We start from the raw sequence: 16949 nt of genomic DNA on the forward strand, positions 1-16949 counted from the left end.
GCTTTTTCACTGGGGCCAGAGTCGTTTTCCTTTTTCTCCACCGAATGTAACCAACCACCCCACAACTTCCAGCACCCTGGAAGCTCCCCTTCTCTGCGGAGGAGCAACAAGGAAGTAAAAACAGGGTATCGCTTCCGAAGAAGAGGGGGAACAAAAAAGCCTGCACAGCAGGGCAGAAGGAGGTTGGACATCAGCAAAGGCCGTGTTTCTGCAGGTGTGGTCTGTATCCCAGCCCAGCCTGCTGCTCGCCTGGCAGCACCTACTGCCTGATCGGCTCTTCAAGTTGGAGAACCTCTCCCTGCCCTCAGGTGGCAGGAGGAAGCGTGCACGTGAGCTTTCCCGAGGCCCTGGCTCCCCAGCCAGCGTTGGCCTTGGGATAGAACGAGCCTTGACAGCCTGTGCTCTGAGGTAAGGCACTTTATTGTACACCCGGGTGGGGTAGCCCCCGCTCTGAGGTAGGGAAGCGAGGCTGCCGCGGGAGGCAGCCCTCCTGGGTGTCACGCTTGAGAATGAAGTACGTGGTAGTCACTCAGCAGTGGATTCGCCCCCTACCAAGCTGCTGCCTGGTAGACCCCGCACGCCCAATGTCTCCATCCCAGAGAAGAGCCCTGCGGTGTGTCCCTCCGCACTTCAGAGAGTGGGACTGTCTGCCTGCTGAAAGCGAGGGTTGACAGTGGTCGTGATGGCGCTTTTGTAGAGAGGATTTTTGTTCTGGGGAAGGAAGTCGGAAATGAGAAGGGAAAGTTCTAGGACTCTTCTTATCTAGGCCTCAAAGGCCAGCCTAGAACTTGAGCAGGACTCCAGCAGCTGATGGAAGTTAGCAGAGGAACCGAGACATATGAGCGCAGAGGCAACACAGACCCAGTGAGGAGGCGGGGCCTGGGCGGGATGGGCGGGGCCTGGGAGGGGGCGGGGCAGGACGGTGAGGCGGAAAGTAAAGCCCCCCTAACCAGAGGAAGCAAGGAAAACCCCGCCCAGGCGACTAGGAGGCCTTCACCTGCTTCCATTTGAGCTGCTGCTGTTCCTTTTCGAAACGTCTGTATTCCCGGCGGTCATAGATTTCCACTGAGAGCCGATAAGCCAGGACCAGCCCTAGGCCCACCGCCACGATGCCCCCCACGCAGCTCAGCACAATGATTTGGGTGTGATCCGCTCCTTCTGTGGGGAAGAAACAGCAGACTTCTTGGGGCTGGAGACTAGGGATTGCTCACCAGTCTGCCCTCAATGTGTCCAGCCCCATCCAACCTCCCCAGCCCTGCCTGTCACTGAAAACAAAGGGAACCCCACAGGCTAAAAAGTCACCCCAGTACTCAGGGCCTTAGCTTGTCCACTTGGTCCAGCACCTGCACTTTTGCCTGGATTAGTAGCTCTGCTTCAAGCCCCAGTCTGGTTTCCCATTATCTTTACCTCCAGAGTTCTGAGGCCCTTACCTATCAGACTTCCCCATCTGGCATGTCCACAGCATCCCTGCCCACTTACTCTCTGGGGGTCTCACTCTCAGCATGACCATGCTTCCAGCCTCATCCTCTATCAGGAAGAAGAAGAGCTGGTTGTCCTGGGTCCTCTCTTTGCACCAGCTGTCATCCAGGATAGGGGCCAAGGCCAGAGTCACGTTGGCACGGGCACAGTCCACGCTGCAATTCGTTGCCAGAGGACCAGTCCCAAAGGCCTTACACTCTGCGCAGTCCCTGTCCAGCGGGTGACAATAAGTTACCCGCTAGGCAGTTGTAACCCAAACCATATGCAGAAAAAGCAGGCAGGTGGGAGGGGCTCAGTGAGCCCTGTGCCCCTGTTCCCAAAGTGCAAGGCCTGAGGGTTCACCTGTGTCTCTCGCATGGCGTCTTGCAACCTGAGCACTGATCACACAGAGCACCATAATAGCCGGCAAAGCATTCACAGCGGTTGCACTTGCAGTGTCCATGCCCATTGCAGAGCCCTCCCTCAGGACTGACACAGCCGTCCATGTCTCCACTGCATTCGCATGCTCTGCCCGTACGGTTGGCATGACAGTGACACACCCCACATTGGCAGTGACCAAAACCTGAGGCAGAGCCACATCCAGGGTGATGACCATATTTCCCACATGCAATTGACACCACGTGCCACCACAAGCCGCCTAGAGCTGACCTGTTCCCGTGCATCCAGTTCCCTCTCAAATGAGCCAGACCCCCTCCAACCACTTTGATTCCTGCCATTAGTGCCTCAAAGTTCCTAGACCCTAAATTTTCTTGGGGGAGCCCACTCTGACCCCACACTTTTCCCCAAAGTCTCCAGGTACCTCCACAGAGGATGCCCTCATGTCGCTCACAGCTGGCATCATCACACTCGCACAGACGTCCAGAGCTCTGTCCACTGCAGGTGCAGCGTCCACACTGGCACCGTCCCCTCCCGCTGCACAGAGGTCCTGTGCCATTGGAGGCCCGGCACCCAGATTCCAGATCCGGGGAGGACAGTTCAGCCTCAGAGCACTCACAGAGTCGACCCAGACGGCCGGGGACACAGCTGAGAGCAGACAGCCAGAAAGGCGAAAGGGCAGTCAGATAGTCTGACCATCGCTCGACCTGTCTTTCCCAGAACCCTCTAAACCCGAGATCTCGCGAGAGTTGGAGGGTGAGGCGTGGCTGACAGGGGCCTGGCGTCTATAAAGCAGCACCGAGCACGAGAGGGGCAGAGGGGGTTCTAGTAGATGGAGGGTTTGGCGTATCCGGGACGCTTCAGGAGGTGAAAATCAGGGTGGCATCTTGGGATATCTGTGAAAAAGACGCCTAGAGACGCCAGTGAGAGGATGGGGCTGGCGGTTGGTGGGGAGCCACGTAGGTGAAGGGAAGCGAGAGGCCCTCACCTGCACACCCCACATTGTAGGTGCCCCAGGCCATCACTGCAATGAGGAGCCTGGAGCTGAGTGTCATTGCAATTACAATCGCACAGTGTGTGCAGCTCCACAGTCAGCTCCTCCGAGAAGCCACGGGCTCGGAACCTCAGCAGATGGGGCTCTGTGAGGCAGTGGGTTGCTTGGAGAGTAACCAGAAAATTCACCTGAGGACAGAGTAGGCAGAAGTCAGACTAAGATCACATGTGTTCCTGTGTACACAGAGGGACACGCATGCACCAAACCCTGCTGGTCATCTAGAATCTGATTCCTTAGTAAATGAAGAGATGAAGTTGTGCCAATACAATCCTCTAGAAACGACTAGAGGAAGCTGCTCATTAAAGCGCCTCAGCAAGAATTGGTGGAGGGCTACCCCAGGCTTTTTTTTTTTTTTTCAGGGCCGCACCCACAGCATATGGAGGTTCCCAGGCTAGGAGTGGAATCAGAGCTACAGCTGCCGGCCTGCACCACAGCCACAGCAACACTGGATCCAAGCCGCATCTGTGACCTACACCACAGCTCACATCAACACTGAATCCTTAACCCACTGAGCTAGACCAAGGATCAAACCCATGTCCTCATGAGTACTAGTCAAGTTCATTAACCACTGCGCCACGACGGGAACTCCTACCCCATACTTTTTATATTGTTTCCTGGGCCTGTCCCAGGTCTCCTCCTGCCTGCCTGCTCAATATCCCACTCCCAGCCCCCCCACCCTTCCTTCTCACCGTCTGGTTGATTCGGACATGGTTGCACTGGCCCCGGTCGCCAGTCTCCCCCTGTCTCTTCTCAGGATCCCCACACTGGGACTCGTAAGAGATGTGGACCCCAGAAGGGAGTAGAGCGTGTTCATGTTCAAGGGTCACAGTGGACGACAGCCTCTGTGGAAAAAGAGTAACCCCCACCGGAAGGCAGGACTGCAACCCCACCTCGGGCCCTCTCCACCTGTGCCAAATTCTTCCAGAGTCCTGCCCTCAGCCCACCTGGGGGCTCCTTCTATTCTGCCCAGTCAGGAGGAGTTTCTGCAGAAAGGACCTGTGATAACCTGGAGTGGGAACACAGGAGCATTTCGATGCAGCTGCAGCGAGAGCCCACTGGGGATCAGGGGCTGGCCAGGCACTGTAAACATGCAGTGACTACGTTTTTCAAACCCCAAATCGGGACATGTAACCTGTGTATATACAAGGTCTAAGGGCAGATTCTTGGGGAGTTCCCTGGTGGCTCTGTGGGTTAAGAATCCCATGTTGTTGCTGTTGTGGCTGAGGTCACTGGTTTGGTGCGGATTCAATCCCTGACCCAGGAACTTCCACATGCCATGGGCACAGACAAAAATTTAAAAAAAAAAAAAAGGCAGATTCTTTCACTTGAGTTTGTCCTGGGAAATTTGATATTGCCTCAGATTTTCTCACCATGGATTTAGAACATGGTCCCTGTCATCAAGTCTAGTGGCAGAGATAAGAACTAAGCCCAGGAAATAAAAATTTTTATCGTTTCTTTCTTTATTTTTTTTTTTTTGTATTTTTGTCTTTTTTAGGGCCTCACCCACGGCATGTGGAGGTTCCCAGGCTAGGGGTCTAATCGGCGCTGTAGCCTCTGGCCTACACCACAGCCACAGCAACACCAGATCCTTAACCCACTGAGTGAGGCCAGGGATCGAACCCACAACCTCGGATTTGTTTCCACTGCACCACAACGGGAACTCTTTTTTTTTTTTTTTTGGATATGCAAGAAATAGATTTATTAAGATAGGACACTTGTGAGAGATGCAAGCAGGCAGGCACGGAAGCTCTGCCTATCGTTTCTTCTACCTGTAAAATTCTATGGTTGCTGTGAAGAACACCTCTGAATTATTTATAAGCTTAGTGAAGACAGTCTCCAGATGTCACACCCTTTATGTACAGACTGGGGGACAAGTGCCAGGCTTCCATCTGTTATCTGTGGGACCTTGGACAAGTCACTTAGCCTCCCTGTGTCTGTATCCCCATCGATAAGATAGGAATAATAGTTTCCAAGCAGGAGGTTTAGTGGTGTACATGAGACAGTACAGAATGTGTGAACTCAGGACAGTGCTTGGCATGAAATAAAAGCTCAATCCATGTCAATTCCCTTCCTCACCTAGAGCAGGGCTCCATGACCTGCACAAATCAGGCACTTAGATTTATTTTTTCCTTTTTTTTTTTTTTTTTTTGGTCTTTTTGCCATTTCTTGGGCCGCTCCCACGGTATATGGAGGTTCCCAGGCTAGGGGTCGAATCGGAGCTGTAGCTGCCAGCCTATGCCAGAGCCACAGCAACGCAGGATCCGAGCCACGTCTGCGATCTACACCACAGCTCACGGCAACGCCAGATCCTTAACCCACTGAGCAAGGCCAGGGATCGAACCCACAACCTCATGGTTCCTAGTCAGATTCGTTAACCACTGCGCCACAACGGGAACTCGACACTTAGATTTATGAGTGCGAGACCATTGAGCTATCAATGACAGCCAAATGCAAACTGGAGGTAGGACCTGAGGAGTGGCACTCTAAAAAGTGAGCCCCCCCCCAGTTCTGCCACTGCACCTGAGGGTCCCTCTCCACCTTTCCCCAGTGCCCACCCTCCCCCCACCACCCCGGCTACTCACATTATAAGCATCCATGATGAGCTGCACCACATTGCTGGAGTCCTCACTCAGCTCCCCCACTGCGGACTTAGGAATCAGCTTACTCAGCTCCTGCAACAGAGGAATAGAGGGAAATGGTGGGTCCACACCTCCTGGGAAATGGCCTTCTGGGGGTTCTGGAAGGAGGGCATATGGCAGGAGGAGGAAAGTGAGAAAGGCTTGGGGTTGGAGGGTTTGGCAAACAGACAGCTCTTACCTGGTAGACAGGCAATGTGGCACTGGTGACAGCAAAGATGGGCTGGATGTTTGCCGCAGAGAGGGCCTGGGCTACCTGACCCACGGAGGGGTAGTCCTGGAGCAGGGAGTGGGAACAAGGTGAGCACCCCAGGTCACCCTCACAACGCCCCAGGTGCCCCAGAAAATCCAGGAAGCAGGGGTCCACCAGCTAGAGGAGGGAAGGGCTAGAGAGTTGAGTGGCTAAAGTTTGTCTGAGGGAGGAACTGCTGGGGAAGAGGGCAGGGTGGTCACTGGTAAGGACAGTGAGGCGGGGGCAGCGGGGGGGTTCCTGAAGGTGCGGCTCCTATGGGGAGGGACAAAGTGAGGGTGGGGACTCACAAACTCTGGGCTGCGACTGTAGAGGCCATCGCTGTCCAAGTGGCAGTGCCCATCGCTGGGCATGAAAATGCCACCCAACTTCCCATCCCCAGCGGTGTGGAATGTGTCATCAGAAGTGAACACCAGTAGCCGGGACACATTTCTCCAGCCAATCTGCTCCTGGGGTGGGATGGGGGTGGGTAGGCTGTGCACCTGGGCATGGCTGACCCGTGAGCCACCCCAGCCAGTTCTATGAGCCAGGGATTTGGCCAGCCTCATTCTGAATCCCCCTGTCTCCAGCTCCCCCAAACAGAGTAGCTGCTAGTGGAGGCTTTCTTGGGACCCAGAAAAACACGCCTCTTCCTCAAGATGTGTTACGAATCCACCATGAAATGATTAAAAGAAATTCGCAAACTACAGAGACTATGATACAAAGAGCACCTCCTAGAATTGTGCCCTGCACAACCAAAGGTGGCCCCAAGCAGCTCTTCAGTCACAGAACCCTGTCCCGCCCCCTCACCTGGCAGAGGGCAGCCTGCAGAATGGCATCGAAGCCACCTTCGGGGGAGTCCAGGTTGCCAGACACACTCTGGCGCCCCACTTCCTGCTCGAAGGCCTTAGCATCCCCCGTGAGGGACAGCACGTGGCGAAAGCTGAAGGGCGGCTGGCAGCGCTCCAGTCGGGTGGGACAGGGGTGGCGAAGCTTGGAGGGCACTGTGCTCACGAAGGGCAGCACTGTTTTGTCCACAAAGGAGCCAAAGCCTGGGGAGGGAAGGCACGAAGGCGGTGCCAGGAGTGACTGGACAGCAGTGGGACGAGGGGGGCCACTGTTGAGGACCCAGGAGGGGAGTCTGTGGGGGGAGTTTGTGGGAATCGGGGGTGCAGGCCAGTCCTAGAGGAAGTGATGGGAGAGGTGCTCCTGGAGGGCAGGAACCCAGGATCCAGCAGCGGCCAAGAGGTGAGACTACGGGCGGCTCAGGGGAGTGGGGATAGTGATGAGCAGGATGAGGAGAAGGACACAGAGGTGGGCAGGCAGGGGTTTCCCAAAGGCTGGAGAAGAAGGCACAGCTGTGCCGTGTTCCAGCAACACAAGAAGGAAGGGATCTTTTTCTTTTTTTCCTTTTCTGGTCGCCCTAGGGCATACGGAATTCCCAGGCCTGCGATCAGAGCCTAGCCACAGTTGGGACCTAAGCCGCAGCAGCAACAACACTGGATCCTTAATTCACTGTGCCAGGCATAGGATGGAACCTATGTCCCAGGGCTCCCAAGACTCCGCCCATCCCTTTGCGCCACAGAGGGAACTCCAGATGGAGGGGATCTTGAACAGGGGGAGGATGAGCAGAAAATAGTTGGTGGGATAATAGCATTTAGACCTTATCCAGGAGACACAGGTCTGAGACAGTGGCATCATGGCAGTGTCTGACCCTGGGACCTGGAACACAGTCTCTCCAGACACTGGGGCCTCAGTTGCCCTTCGTGTAAAATGAGTGGTCCTACTGGACAGTCTCTTAAACGCCCTCCAGCTCTGACCTAGAAAATAGATGCCTTTGGAGAGAGATATCAGGAACCCGCGGCCTGGCCAAGTCTGCTAAAAATCAGGAGAGGGTAAGCGGGGCCCTTGCGAGTCCTGGATGTTGGCAGAGCCTACGGCGGTGGTTGGTTAGAGGCAGGGGACGGGCAGGTGCAGGGCAGCGCTTCACTCGCTTGCTCCGCTCACCGATGCGCACAGAGTGGGTGACCTCCTGCAGTCGCACCAGCAGCGCGTGCCCCAGCTGACGCACGCGCTCCAGGTCATCCTTCATGGAGTAGCTCAGATCCATAAGGTAGTACAGGTCCACCGGGTATCCCTCGGCTCGGCGGAAGCGGACCCGGAGCTGCTGGGGCTCCCCTAGGGGAGGCGGTGGGGGGCGGTCAGCGGGGCGCCGTGGAATCCCAGCCCAACCCCAGCTCCGCCGCCGCCACTGGCTAACTCACCAAGTCGCAGTGTGACCCGGACCCGCTGCGGCGCCAGCTGGGTGGCCCCCTCGCCGCGGGTGTCCTGGCTGAGCGGCTCGTCCTGCAGCACCTCCTGCCGGCCACGGGGCTCCTCCAGCTCCTCGGGAGGACAGCCCCGGGCCAGCAGTTCCTCTCGGCTGGCGCAGCGCCGCGCCTCCGCCTCCCCGGACGCAGTGAAGTTCTGCACGGCAAGGGAAGGAGCATCGGGACCCTAGGTCCCCATCCCCACCCCCACCCCTCAGCCCTACTCCCAGAAGCACCCCATCCCCCCGGCCACTTCCAAGTCCTCCCCTCTCTGTCCACTCCCTGCGCCCCTCTGATTCCCTCCCCTCCCTTCCTTCCACAGCCACCCTTGAGCCACGTCCTTTCTTCCTCATCAAAACCCACTTCCTAGAGCACCCCCTTCTCCCCCCCTTATCTCAACACCCCCTTTACCCCATCCCTACCTCCTCCCGCCCCCTAGTGCCGCAGGCTTCCTGTTTGAGATCTCAGGGACCTCACTACCACTAAAAAGGAGGAGCCTGAGATCCCAGTCCAACCTCCTCCGCGCGCTCAGGCCAAAATGGGAAGGGGGTCAGACGAAGTTCCTGGGAAGAGGAAAGACAGGGCCCGAAGAGGAGACCCCCTCCCTCCTCAACGTGCCTGGTACCCCTGATGCTTCACAGCCAGTCGCAGGGGAAGGAAATGGTTAGAGCAGCTTGTCAGCTGGTCAGGGTGCCAGCCTCTGGTCTAGGGATTGGAGGAGACAGACATATACCCAGCTGTCCCAAGAGCCCCCGCCTGGCATCTCTGGCCTGGCATCTGGCTCTCTGCCTCCTCCTAACTCGGAGTCTCCCCCTTCCTGTCCTCCCAGACTCACTATGCACCTTTTCTCTGGACCCACTCAGCTCTGTAGCTCTGCCCCCAAGTGAGTTTGCTCTCACTTCTTATCTAATTCGCCTTCTTCCTGCGAGAGATACAGTTCTGCGCGCTCGCGCGCGCGCGCACACACACACACACACACACACACACCCAGACCCAGGTCAGGCATCCCTCATGCTCTGCCACACCATGAGCTCTGTTTCTTTAAAGCATAAACAAAGAAAACAGCCTTGTTTGACCAGCCAGGGAGACACTTGATCCTCAGCATCCTTCTTACCACTTAAGTAGCTCAAGCCTTTCCCTCAAAGCCCACGGGCTTCCAGCTCCTTCCTTTCTTCCCTGCGAGTCACAGGCTGCTGCATACCCAGGAACACACCCCCGCCCCCAACATAGATTCAGACACCCAGCCACACACCTTCTGCAGAGGACTGACCCCAGCATGATGCTATTTGGAGATGGAGCCTTTGAGAAGAAATCAGGGTTAGATGAGGTCATGAGGAGAGAATCCTCATGAGAGGATTAGAAGAGACACCAAGAGAGCTTGTCCACAGCCCATCTGCAAGCCAGGAAGAGAGCTCTTACCAGGAATCAGCCAGCACCTTGACCTTGGATTTCACATCTTTCAGAACAAACTAATAAATAGATTCCTGTTGCTTAAACTCCTTAGTCTATGGTATTTTGTTATGGAAACCCAAGCTGACAAATACAAGTGTATTTCACATGTGCACGCAAACAGAAGTTCCCTCTCCCTGTGCACAAGCATGAGTTCCAATAAGAACATACTTCCTCCAAATGCATGGTCACAAGTCTTCTCCATATATACACAAATACGCAGATACAGACATAAAGTATATGCACAGGAAACTTGCGTGCATGTATATGCACACACACACACACAATCACACACAACCACACAACACACAGTCCCATGTACACACACTTGGGCATGCACAGGACTGCAGAGGGTACCCAGAAAGTCATATATGTGCCCACACAATCACACATGTATCCAGGCGGCACACACACACACACACACACACACACACACACACACACACACACAGACAGTTCAAAGGCCACAGGCCCATCTTTACCAGTTGCTTGCACCACGCGCAGCTTGGGTGTGAGAGGATGCATTTCTGGCAGGAGGGAGCTGGCTGGCAGGACCCTGGTAGGGACAGATCAGGACTCCCCCGTTGTGTGGCCTCCTGTGGGGATGAGGTCTTGGCGTCCAGCTCACTCTCGCCTCTGCTCAGGGCCAGCAGGAAAACCAGGACAATTGACAAAGCCACCATGGTCTGTAATAGAAGATAGAGGGGCACATGTTTGTCCTTAGGGAGGGGCCCCATGCTCTCGACCCTCTAAACTTAGCCTGTGGTTGTTCCTCTCAAAATTCTGCCCTAATTCTTTATCTCCCCCCATAGTTTCAGTTCCCCTTGTGGATTCAGCAGTTTCTTCAATGTGACAGGGAGGGGCAGGTACCAGGCTGGGATAGGGGTCTTGGAGAAGACCTGTCCCTACTGTGTGCAGATGTCACAAGACCTGAGTAGGAAAAATGGCCTAATCAGAAGTCTGGAGGGAGTTCCCGTCGTGGCTCAGTGGTTAACGTATCCGACTAGGAACCATGAAGTTGCAGGTTCAATCCCTGGCCTCGCTCAGTGGGTTAAGGATCCAGTGTTGCCATGAGCTGTGGTGTAGGTCGCAGATGCAGCTCCGATCCTGTGTTGCTGTGGCTCTGGCATAGGCTGGCGGCTACAGCTCTGATTTGACCCCTAGCCTGGGAACCTCCATAGGTGTGAGGTGTGGCCCTAGAAAAGGCCAAAAAAAAAAAAAAATCTGAGCATTCTCATGTGGTGAAATGGGTTAAGGATCTGGTGTTGTCACTGTAGCTGCTTGTGTCACTGCTGTGGTGTGGGTTCAATCCCGGACCCAGGAACTTCCACATGCTATGGTGACAGCCAAATATATATATATACAATCCACTGCCATGCTTCAGAATCAAAAAGTTAAATCCTAAAATTCTTAGGAATTGATGAATAGCTGAAAAAAATCCTAAAAAAGAACTCACACTTCTTGGAGGACTCACACTTCTCACTTTCAAAACTTACTACAAATCTGCAGTAATCAAGACAGTATGGTATTGCCATAAGGATAGGCATATCGATCAGTGGAATAGAATTGAGTCCAGAAAAAAATCCATCCTTTTATGACCAATTGCTTTTCAACAAAGATGCCAAATCATTCCATAAGGAAAGAACATTCTTCAACATTGTGCTGGGATGAGTGGCTATCCACATGGAAAAGAATGAAGTTGGACTCCTACTGCACAACATATATAAAAGTCAGAGTTCCCATCATGGCGCAGTGGTTAACAAATCTGACTAGGAACCATGAGGTTGCAGGTTCGATCTCTGGCCTCACTCAGCGGGTTAAGGATCCGGCATTGCCATGAGCTGTGGTGTAGGTCGCAGACGCAGCTCGGATCCTGCGTTGCTGTGGCTCTGGCTACAGCTCTGATTAGACCCCTGGCCTGGGAACCTCTATATCCTGCAAATCACATATCTGTTAAGTATCCAAAATATTTTTTTAAAAAAAGCTCTTTACAGCCAAAACTGGCACACAACATTATGTCAGTTATACTTCAATTAAAAAAATTTTTTTAAACTCTTACCAAAAAAACAAAAAACATCTTCTTATAACTCAGCAGCAGAAAGAGAAACAACCCTATTTTAAAATGGGCAAAGGACTTAAATAGACATTTCTTTAAAGAACGTAGACAAGTGGCTAACAACAGATAAAAAGATGCTCGACCAAATTAGTCATCAGGAAATGCAAATCAAAACCACAGTGAGAGACTACTTCGCACCGGCTTGGATGGCCCAAATCAAAAAAACAGAAAATAAGCGTTGATGAGGATAAGGAGAAAATAGAACCTTCAAACATATGTAAAATGGTACAACCACTGTGGAAAACAGTTTGGTGATTCTTTAAGAAGTTAAAACACAGGATTACCCTGGGACTTGACGATTTCACCCGTAGGTTTATCCCTAAGAGAACTGAAAAAGGGTGTGTAGACAAACACAAACTTGCCCAAGAATGTTCATCACAGTACCATTCACAGCAGCGAAAATGTAGAAACAACCCAAATGCCCATCACCTGCTAACTGGATGAATAAAATGAGGCATATCCACACCATGAAATATTATTTGGCCATAAAAAGGAATGAAGTAGTCATATGTACTACAGTGTGGATGAACCTTGAAAACAGGCTAAAGGAACCAGACCAGTCACCAAAGACTACATATTGTTCAATGCAATTTATGTGAAAGAACCCGCCTGGACAACTCCGTGGAGATGGAAAGTCGATTCGTAGTTGCCAAGAGCTGGTGAGGAAGGGAAGATGGGGAGTGGCTGCTTAATGGGCAGTTTCCTTTTGGGGTAAGAAAAATTTCTGGAACTAGATCGTGGTTATGGTTGCACAACATGGCGAATGTCCTAAATGCCACTGAATTGTACGCTTAAAATGGTTAAAATGATACACTGGATGTATATGTCATCACAATCAAAAAAAAAAAAAAATCAGAAAGTGAGAAATCTCCCACGCTCCTATCCGATATACTCCAAATAAATAACCTTTATTTATTATTATCTTCTATTGCTTAGGATCTTTCTAGAGATTTTTAGTGCACATACAAACTAATATGAACACTTATATCCTGGACTTCCCTGGTGGCTCAGCAGGTTAAGGATCTGGCATTATCCCTGCTGTGGCGAGGGCTTGATCCCCCACTGGGGAACTTCCACATGCTGTGGGTAAGGCCAAAAAAAATAAAAAAGAACATATATATTCTCTTCAAATGATAGAATTCTACAAGTGATAGAATACTTAATATCCAGTATTATGTCTTTTTTTTTTTTTTTTTTTTTTTTTTAGGGCTGCACTTGTGGCACGTGAAGGTTCCCAGGCTAGGGGTCTAATCGGAGCTACAGTTGCCGGTCTACACCACAGCCCCAGCAACGCCGGATCCAAGCCACGTCTGCCACCTACACCACAGCTCACAGCAACACTGGATCCTTAACCCACTGAGATGAGGCCAGGGATGGAACCTGTAACCTCATGGTTCCTAGTCAGATGCATTGCTGCTGCACCATGAACTCCCGCCTTTTTTTTTTTTTTTTTTTTTTTTAACGTTTTACTTGCTTTAACTGCTTCTTTTCTTGGAAGTTCCTGCTACCGAAGAAAATGAAAATGAGGAACACCCTTGTTCATCTTTACAGCCACATTTCCATTGCATGGATGTACTTAGTCTCTCATGGTGGGAATTTACGTCGTTTCTAATTTGTTCACAATTGTAAACAATAAAAATCATGTATTTATCATTTCTCATGCATGCAGGTTGTAGGGTAAAGCCCTGGAAAAGGATGTGCAGAGTTACTCAATAGGTATCATTTATAATATCGGCATGTGGTGCCTACATAACCCCCTGAGGGTCTGTGCCAGTTCACATCTCCAGCGGCGGTGAATTTGAAAGACCAGCTCACTCCTTGTCGGGAGCATCTGGGCTGAGACGCAGTACCAGATGCTCTGTGCGGAGTGTGGGGAAGGGTGGAGTACCAAGCCTCTGACCACCCCCATCCTGCTCCCCACCACCTGCGGCCTCAGGCGGAGGGAGTAGATATATAATTAACAAAGCCTCCACCCTCCAATGAGAGGCGGCCCAGGGCCCAGCCTTGGTGTAACCTCAAGCCCCACTCACTCTGCACGCCTGTGGTGGGGAGGCTGGGGATGCTGCAGCACAAAGCCCAGCTTGGACTCATCTCTCATAGGTGGGGCTCCGGGCCACCCTGGTTCCCCAGGATAGAACAGTCCCAAGGAGAGCAAAGGAGTGGCTCATCTCCCCTAAAGGGGTCCCTTGGACCCTCCTCCCCTAACCCCTTCTCCCCTTCTTGGGATACCTGACCTGCCAGCAATTTCTTTTAATCTTCAATCTGTCTTTCTCTGTCTCTGTCTCTTCTTCCTCTTAAAAAATCTGATTACATCCCTTGGCCTCTTCTCCATTTATTCACAGTTCTTTGTTTTACTTTTTTGTTGTTGCTGTGTGTGTGTGTGTGTTTTTGTTTTTTTTGGTTTTTTTTTTTTTTTTTTTTTTTGGTCTTTCTGTCTTTTCTAGGGCCGCACCCAAGGCATATGGAGGTTCCTAGGCTAGGGGTCTAATTGGAGCTTTAGCCACCGGCCTACACCAGAGCCACAGCAAAAACGCCAGATCCGAGCTGCGTCTGCAACCTACACCACAGCTCACAGCAATGCTGGATCCTTAACCCACTGAGCGAGGCCAGGGATCGAACCTGCCATCTCATGGTTCCGAGTCAGATTCGTTAACCACAGAGCCATGACGGGAACTTGAGTTCTTTGTTTTTCTTCCTTTTCCCCTCTGATCCTAGCCATAGAATGGCAGAACCTTCTCTTTCAACCCCCCTTTTTTTGCAACGGGAAACCCAGAGTGGGTAAGTGACTTGTCCAAGGTCCTCCAGTGACCTTGAGCTGAGCAGGGACTGACATAGGCCAGACCTCTTGCTTGGCTGCTTTCCTCCCCATCCAACCCAGGCACCATCTTCATGGAAAATTGTGCCTTCTCCCCACCAGCCCCTGTGGGCTCTAGCTCCTCGCCTTTCTCCTTCCTCGAGGTCTTGGCCAGTTTTTCCTTCCCTCCCTCTGGGGTTGACAATTTTCCTGGACTTCATTCTGACTTCAGTACACACCCTAAAGCCCCCTCAGCTGCTGAGAAACAGAATGTCTTCCGGACCCATCCAGATCTTTCAAGTCAGACGGCATCCTCTGCTGCCCACCCAGAATCACAAGGAGGGGGCAGAACCAAGCCTCTGAGCCACGGTCTCCCAGGAGTGTGGGCTCTGTGACCAAGGTGCCGACGGAATGGAGGTCTGAGCCAAGCACCAGGCAATAGGCAGCTGGGGAGTAATATTGGGAGACCCTTACCTTGTAATCCTTGGCACCGGGGCAGCAGGCAAATGCTGGGCAGCAGGCAAATGCTAGCACTCAGGCATCCCCTTCCTCCTTTTCCTCTCTCCAGTGGGAAACGAATGTAAAAGAGATGGGAGGGGGGAGCAGAGGCTGGGGGGAGGCGCGGGAGGGGGAGTGCTTCTGAGGAAGGAACAGAGACAGGAGATCTTGGGATGCAGAAAGGACTTCAGAGGCTTTCTCCAGACTCAACGGAGTGTCTTCAGGTGAGAGCCCTCTTCCCAGGAGGGTGGGACCAGGTGGGGCCTGGCTGGGAAGGAGAGGAGGCAGGAGGGCTTAGGCCCTGGTACTCACAGGTGGATGAGGAGCAGCCCTTCCTCCGGTGGTAGCGGCAGCCTTTGTGTACTGATCTGGGAGGCTGCAGAGGAGGAAGTGACACGCCCCGGGTGGGGGAGACTGGAGGGTGGTGGGGGTGACTGATCTAGAAGGTGGAGCAGATAAGGGTGAAACTGGGCCGAGGGAGTTGAAGATACAGGTGTCTGGAAGAAGGAAGCAAGGAAGCTCATCTGCGGAGCCCCTGTTATGTGCCAGGTGCATCGAAATGTTAGAATTAATCGTCACAACAATTTTCGGACATAGGTGTGAACCTCCTCGCAGCCCCCTGATTTTACAGACGTAGAGGTTTAGCAATACGAAGAATTTTGCCCAAGGTCACATAGGCAGCAATTAGCTGGTCTGGATTTAAATCGAGGTCTGCCTGCCTCCCAAATTGATAGTATCTCCACTTCCTCATATAGGACCGTGATAAGGAAGAAAAAATTTGGAGGCAAGAAGTCCTGTGGCGGGAGGTTAGCGACTATTGTTCATTCTGAAAACCACTGTCTTGCAACGGGTGCTCAGCTCTGTGGGCTCTGGGGCCAAAGGCCCCAAGTTCCAATCCTGGCTCTGTTACTCATGGGTAGTGGGGACCTAGTCAGTTGCTTACTGTGCCTGTGGCTCTTTTCTCATCGGTCAAGTGGCACTCATAGGATGGTTGTGAGAAGTAAATGAGGGAATTTGTACTGATTGCTTAGAGGAGAACGTGGCACTTACGAAGGGTTCAATAAGTCAGTCGGTGGACGAGAAGTAATGGGGGCGGGAGGCTTTGAGGGAATCAAGGTCCAGACAACTGGAAAGTTGGAGAGACAGGCCCAGGGCCAGGCTCAGAGAACGCGATTGGGGAGCCAAGGAGCCAGAACGGTAGTGGACCCCAAGACAGGGGTGGAGGCGGCAAACTGGCTGAAGCTGAGCACCGGTCTGGCAGCTGGAGTGGGTCAGGGAGAAGGCCCACAGGGCCAAGGGGTTGAGGCCCACACTTGACCACAGGGAGTTTTGGAAAGGAACTGGATGTGATGGCTGTGTCCACAGGTCTGTCTTCCCTGCTAAGAGGCCACGGCGCCCTGTCCCCCAGCAGGTGTTCAGGGCCCATCATATGGGGTGTAGGAGGGTAGCTGCTGGAGGAGCCCCTGGAGAGAAGGGGGTCCTTTCTCTGGGTGGGCTTCAGCCAGGCCTCTGGCTCTGAGACCTCTGCCCTTCCCCCACAAGCAAGGTTGCCATGGCAATGACCCCTCCTTCCCCATAGGCCCTGTGGTTTCCTCTAGAGCTTCTTTCACTTTCTTCTTCTGCTTTTCCCACTCCTCCCCTTCTCCCACATCCTCCACCTCCCTCCCCCACAGGCACAGGTCACCGGTGAAGACAGCCGGTGAAGACAGCCGAGGGCAGGTAGGCCACTGTCCCAGGGAGGAAGGTGGGCGGGGTGGGATAGATGCTGATGGGAGTCACAGGGGGCAAGTCCAGGGGCACAGGGGCAGAGGCCAAAGGCAGTGGGGCTGACACTGGGGTGTTGCAGAGGTTAAGGCATGCAGGGCAAGGAGAGCTATTAGGACCAAAGGTAACAGGGGGGGTGTCATGGGGAGAAGGGTGGGGCCTTTTCAGAAGGTGAAAGTGGGGTCACAGAGTGAGTGGCTCACAGCCTGAGCTATTGGCATAAAACAGAAACACTGTAACTCAGAT

At 53.0% G+C, this 16949-nt stretch overlaps 1 protein-coding gene across 7 annotated transcripts; it reads right to left on the bottom strand.

Annotated features, from left to right (window-relative positions):
• ITGB7 (integrin subunit beta 7) lies at positions 400-15344 on the bottom strand. 7 transcript variants are annotated; one of them, XM_003355416.5, is made up of 16 exons: positions 15252-15344; positions 14916-15080; positions 10014-10217; positions 8038-8239; positions 7781-7951; positions 6584-6825; positions 6085-6243; positions 5726-5821; positions 5491-5580; positions 3598-3750; positions 2843-3036; positions 2279-2502; positions 1822-2041; positions 1480-1688; positions 998-1158; positions 400-711 (listed from the first exon to the last, which is right to left on the bottom strand). In XM_003355416.5, exons 3-16 carry the CDS (start codon positions 10212-10214, stop codon positions 631-633), a joined length of 2403 nt encoding a protein of 800 aa, XP_003355464.2. In that variant the 5' UTR covers positions 10215-10217; positions 14916-15080; positions 15252-15344; the 3' UTR covers positions 400-630. The 7 variants fall into 7 exon arrangements, with proteins under 7 accessions (XP_003355464.2, XP_005652618.1, XP_005652617.1 ...); XM_005652561.3 differs by having other exon boundaries at positions 14916-15003; positions 15252-15319; XM_005652560.3 differs by having other exon boundaries at positions 14916-15321.

This window comes from Sus scrofa, chromosome 5 (assembly GCF_000003025.6).
Source record: "Sus scrofa isolate TJ Tabasco breed Duroc chromosome 5, Sscrofa11.1, whole genome shotgun sequence".
NCBI lineage: Eukaryota > Metazoa > Chordata > Mammalia > Artiodactyla > Suidae > Sus > Sus scrofa.

Coding starts and splice junctions, on each gene's coding strand:
- ITGB7 (XM_003355416.5), bottom strand. CDS start 10,214: ATGGTGGCTTTGTCAATTGTCCTGGTTTTCCTGCTGGCCCTGAGCAGA. Junction 2,503..2,842: donor CTACAATGTGGGGTGTGCAG/GTGAGGGCCTCT, acceptor GTCTGCTCTCAG/CTGTGTCCCCGGCCGTCTGG. Junction 1,689..1,821: donor ACGCCATGCGAGAGACACAG/GTGAACCCTCAG, acceptor CCCGCTGGACAG/GGACTGCGCAGAGTGTAAGG.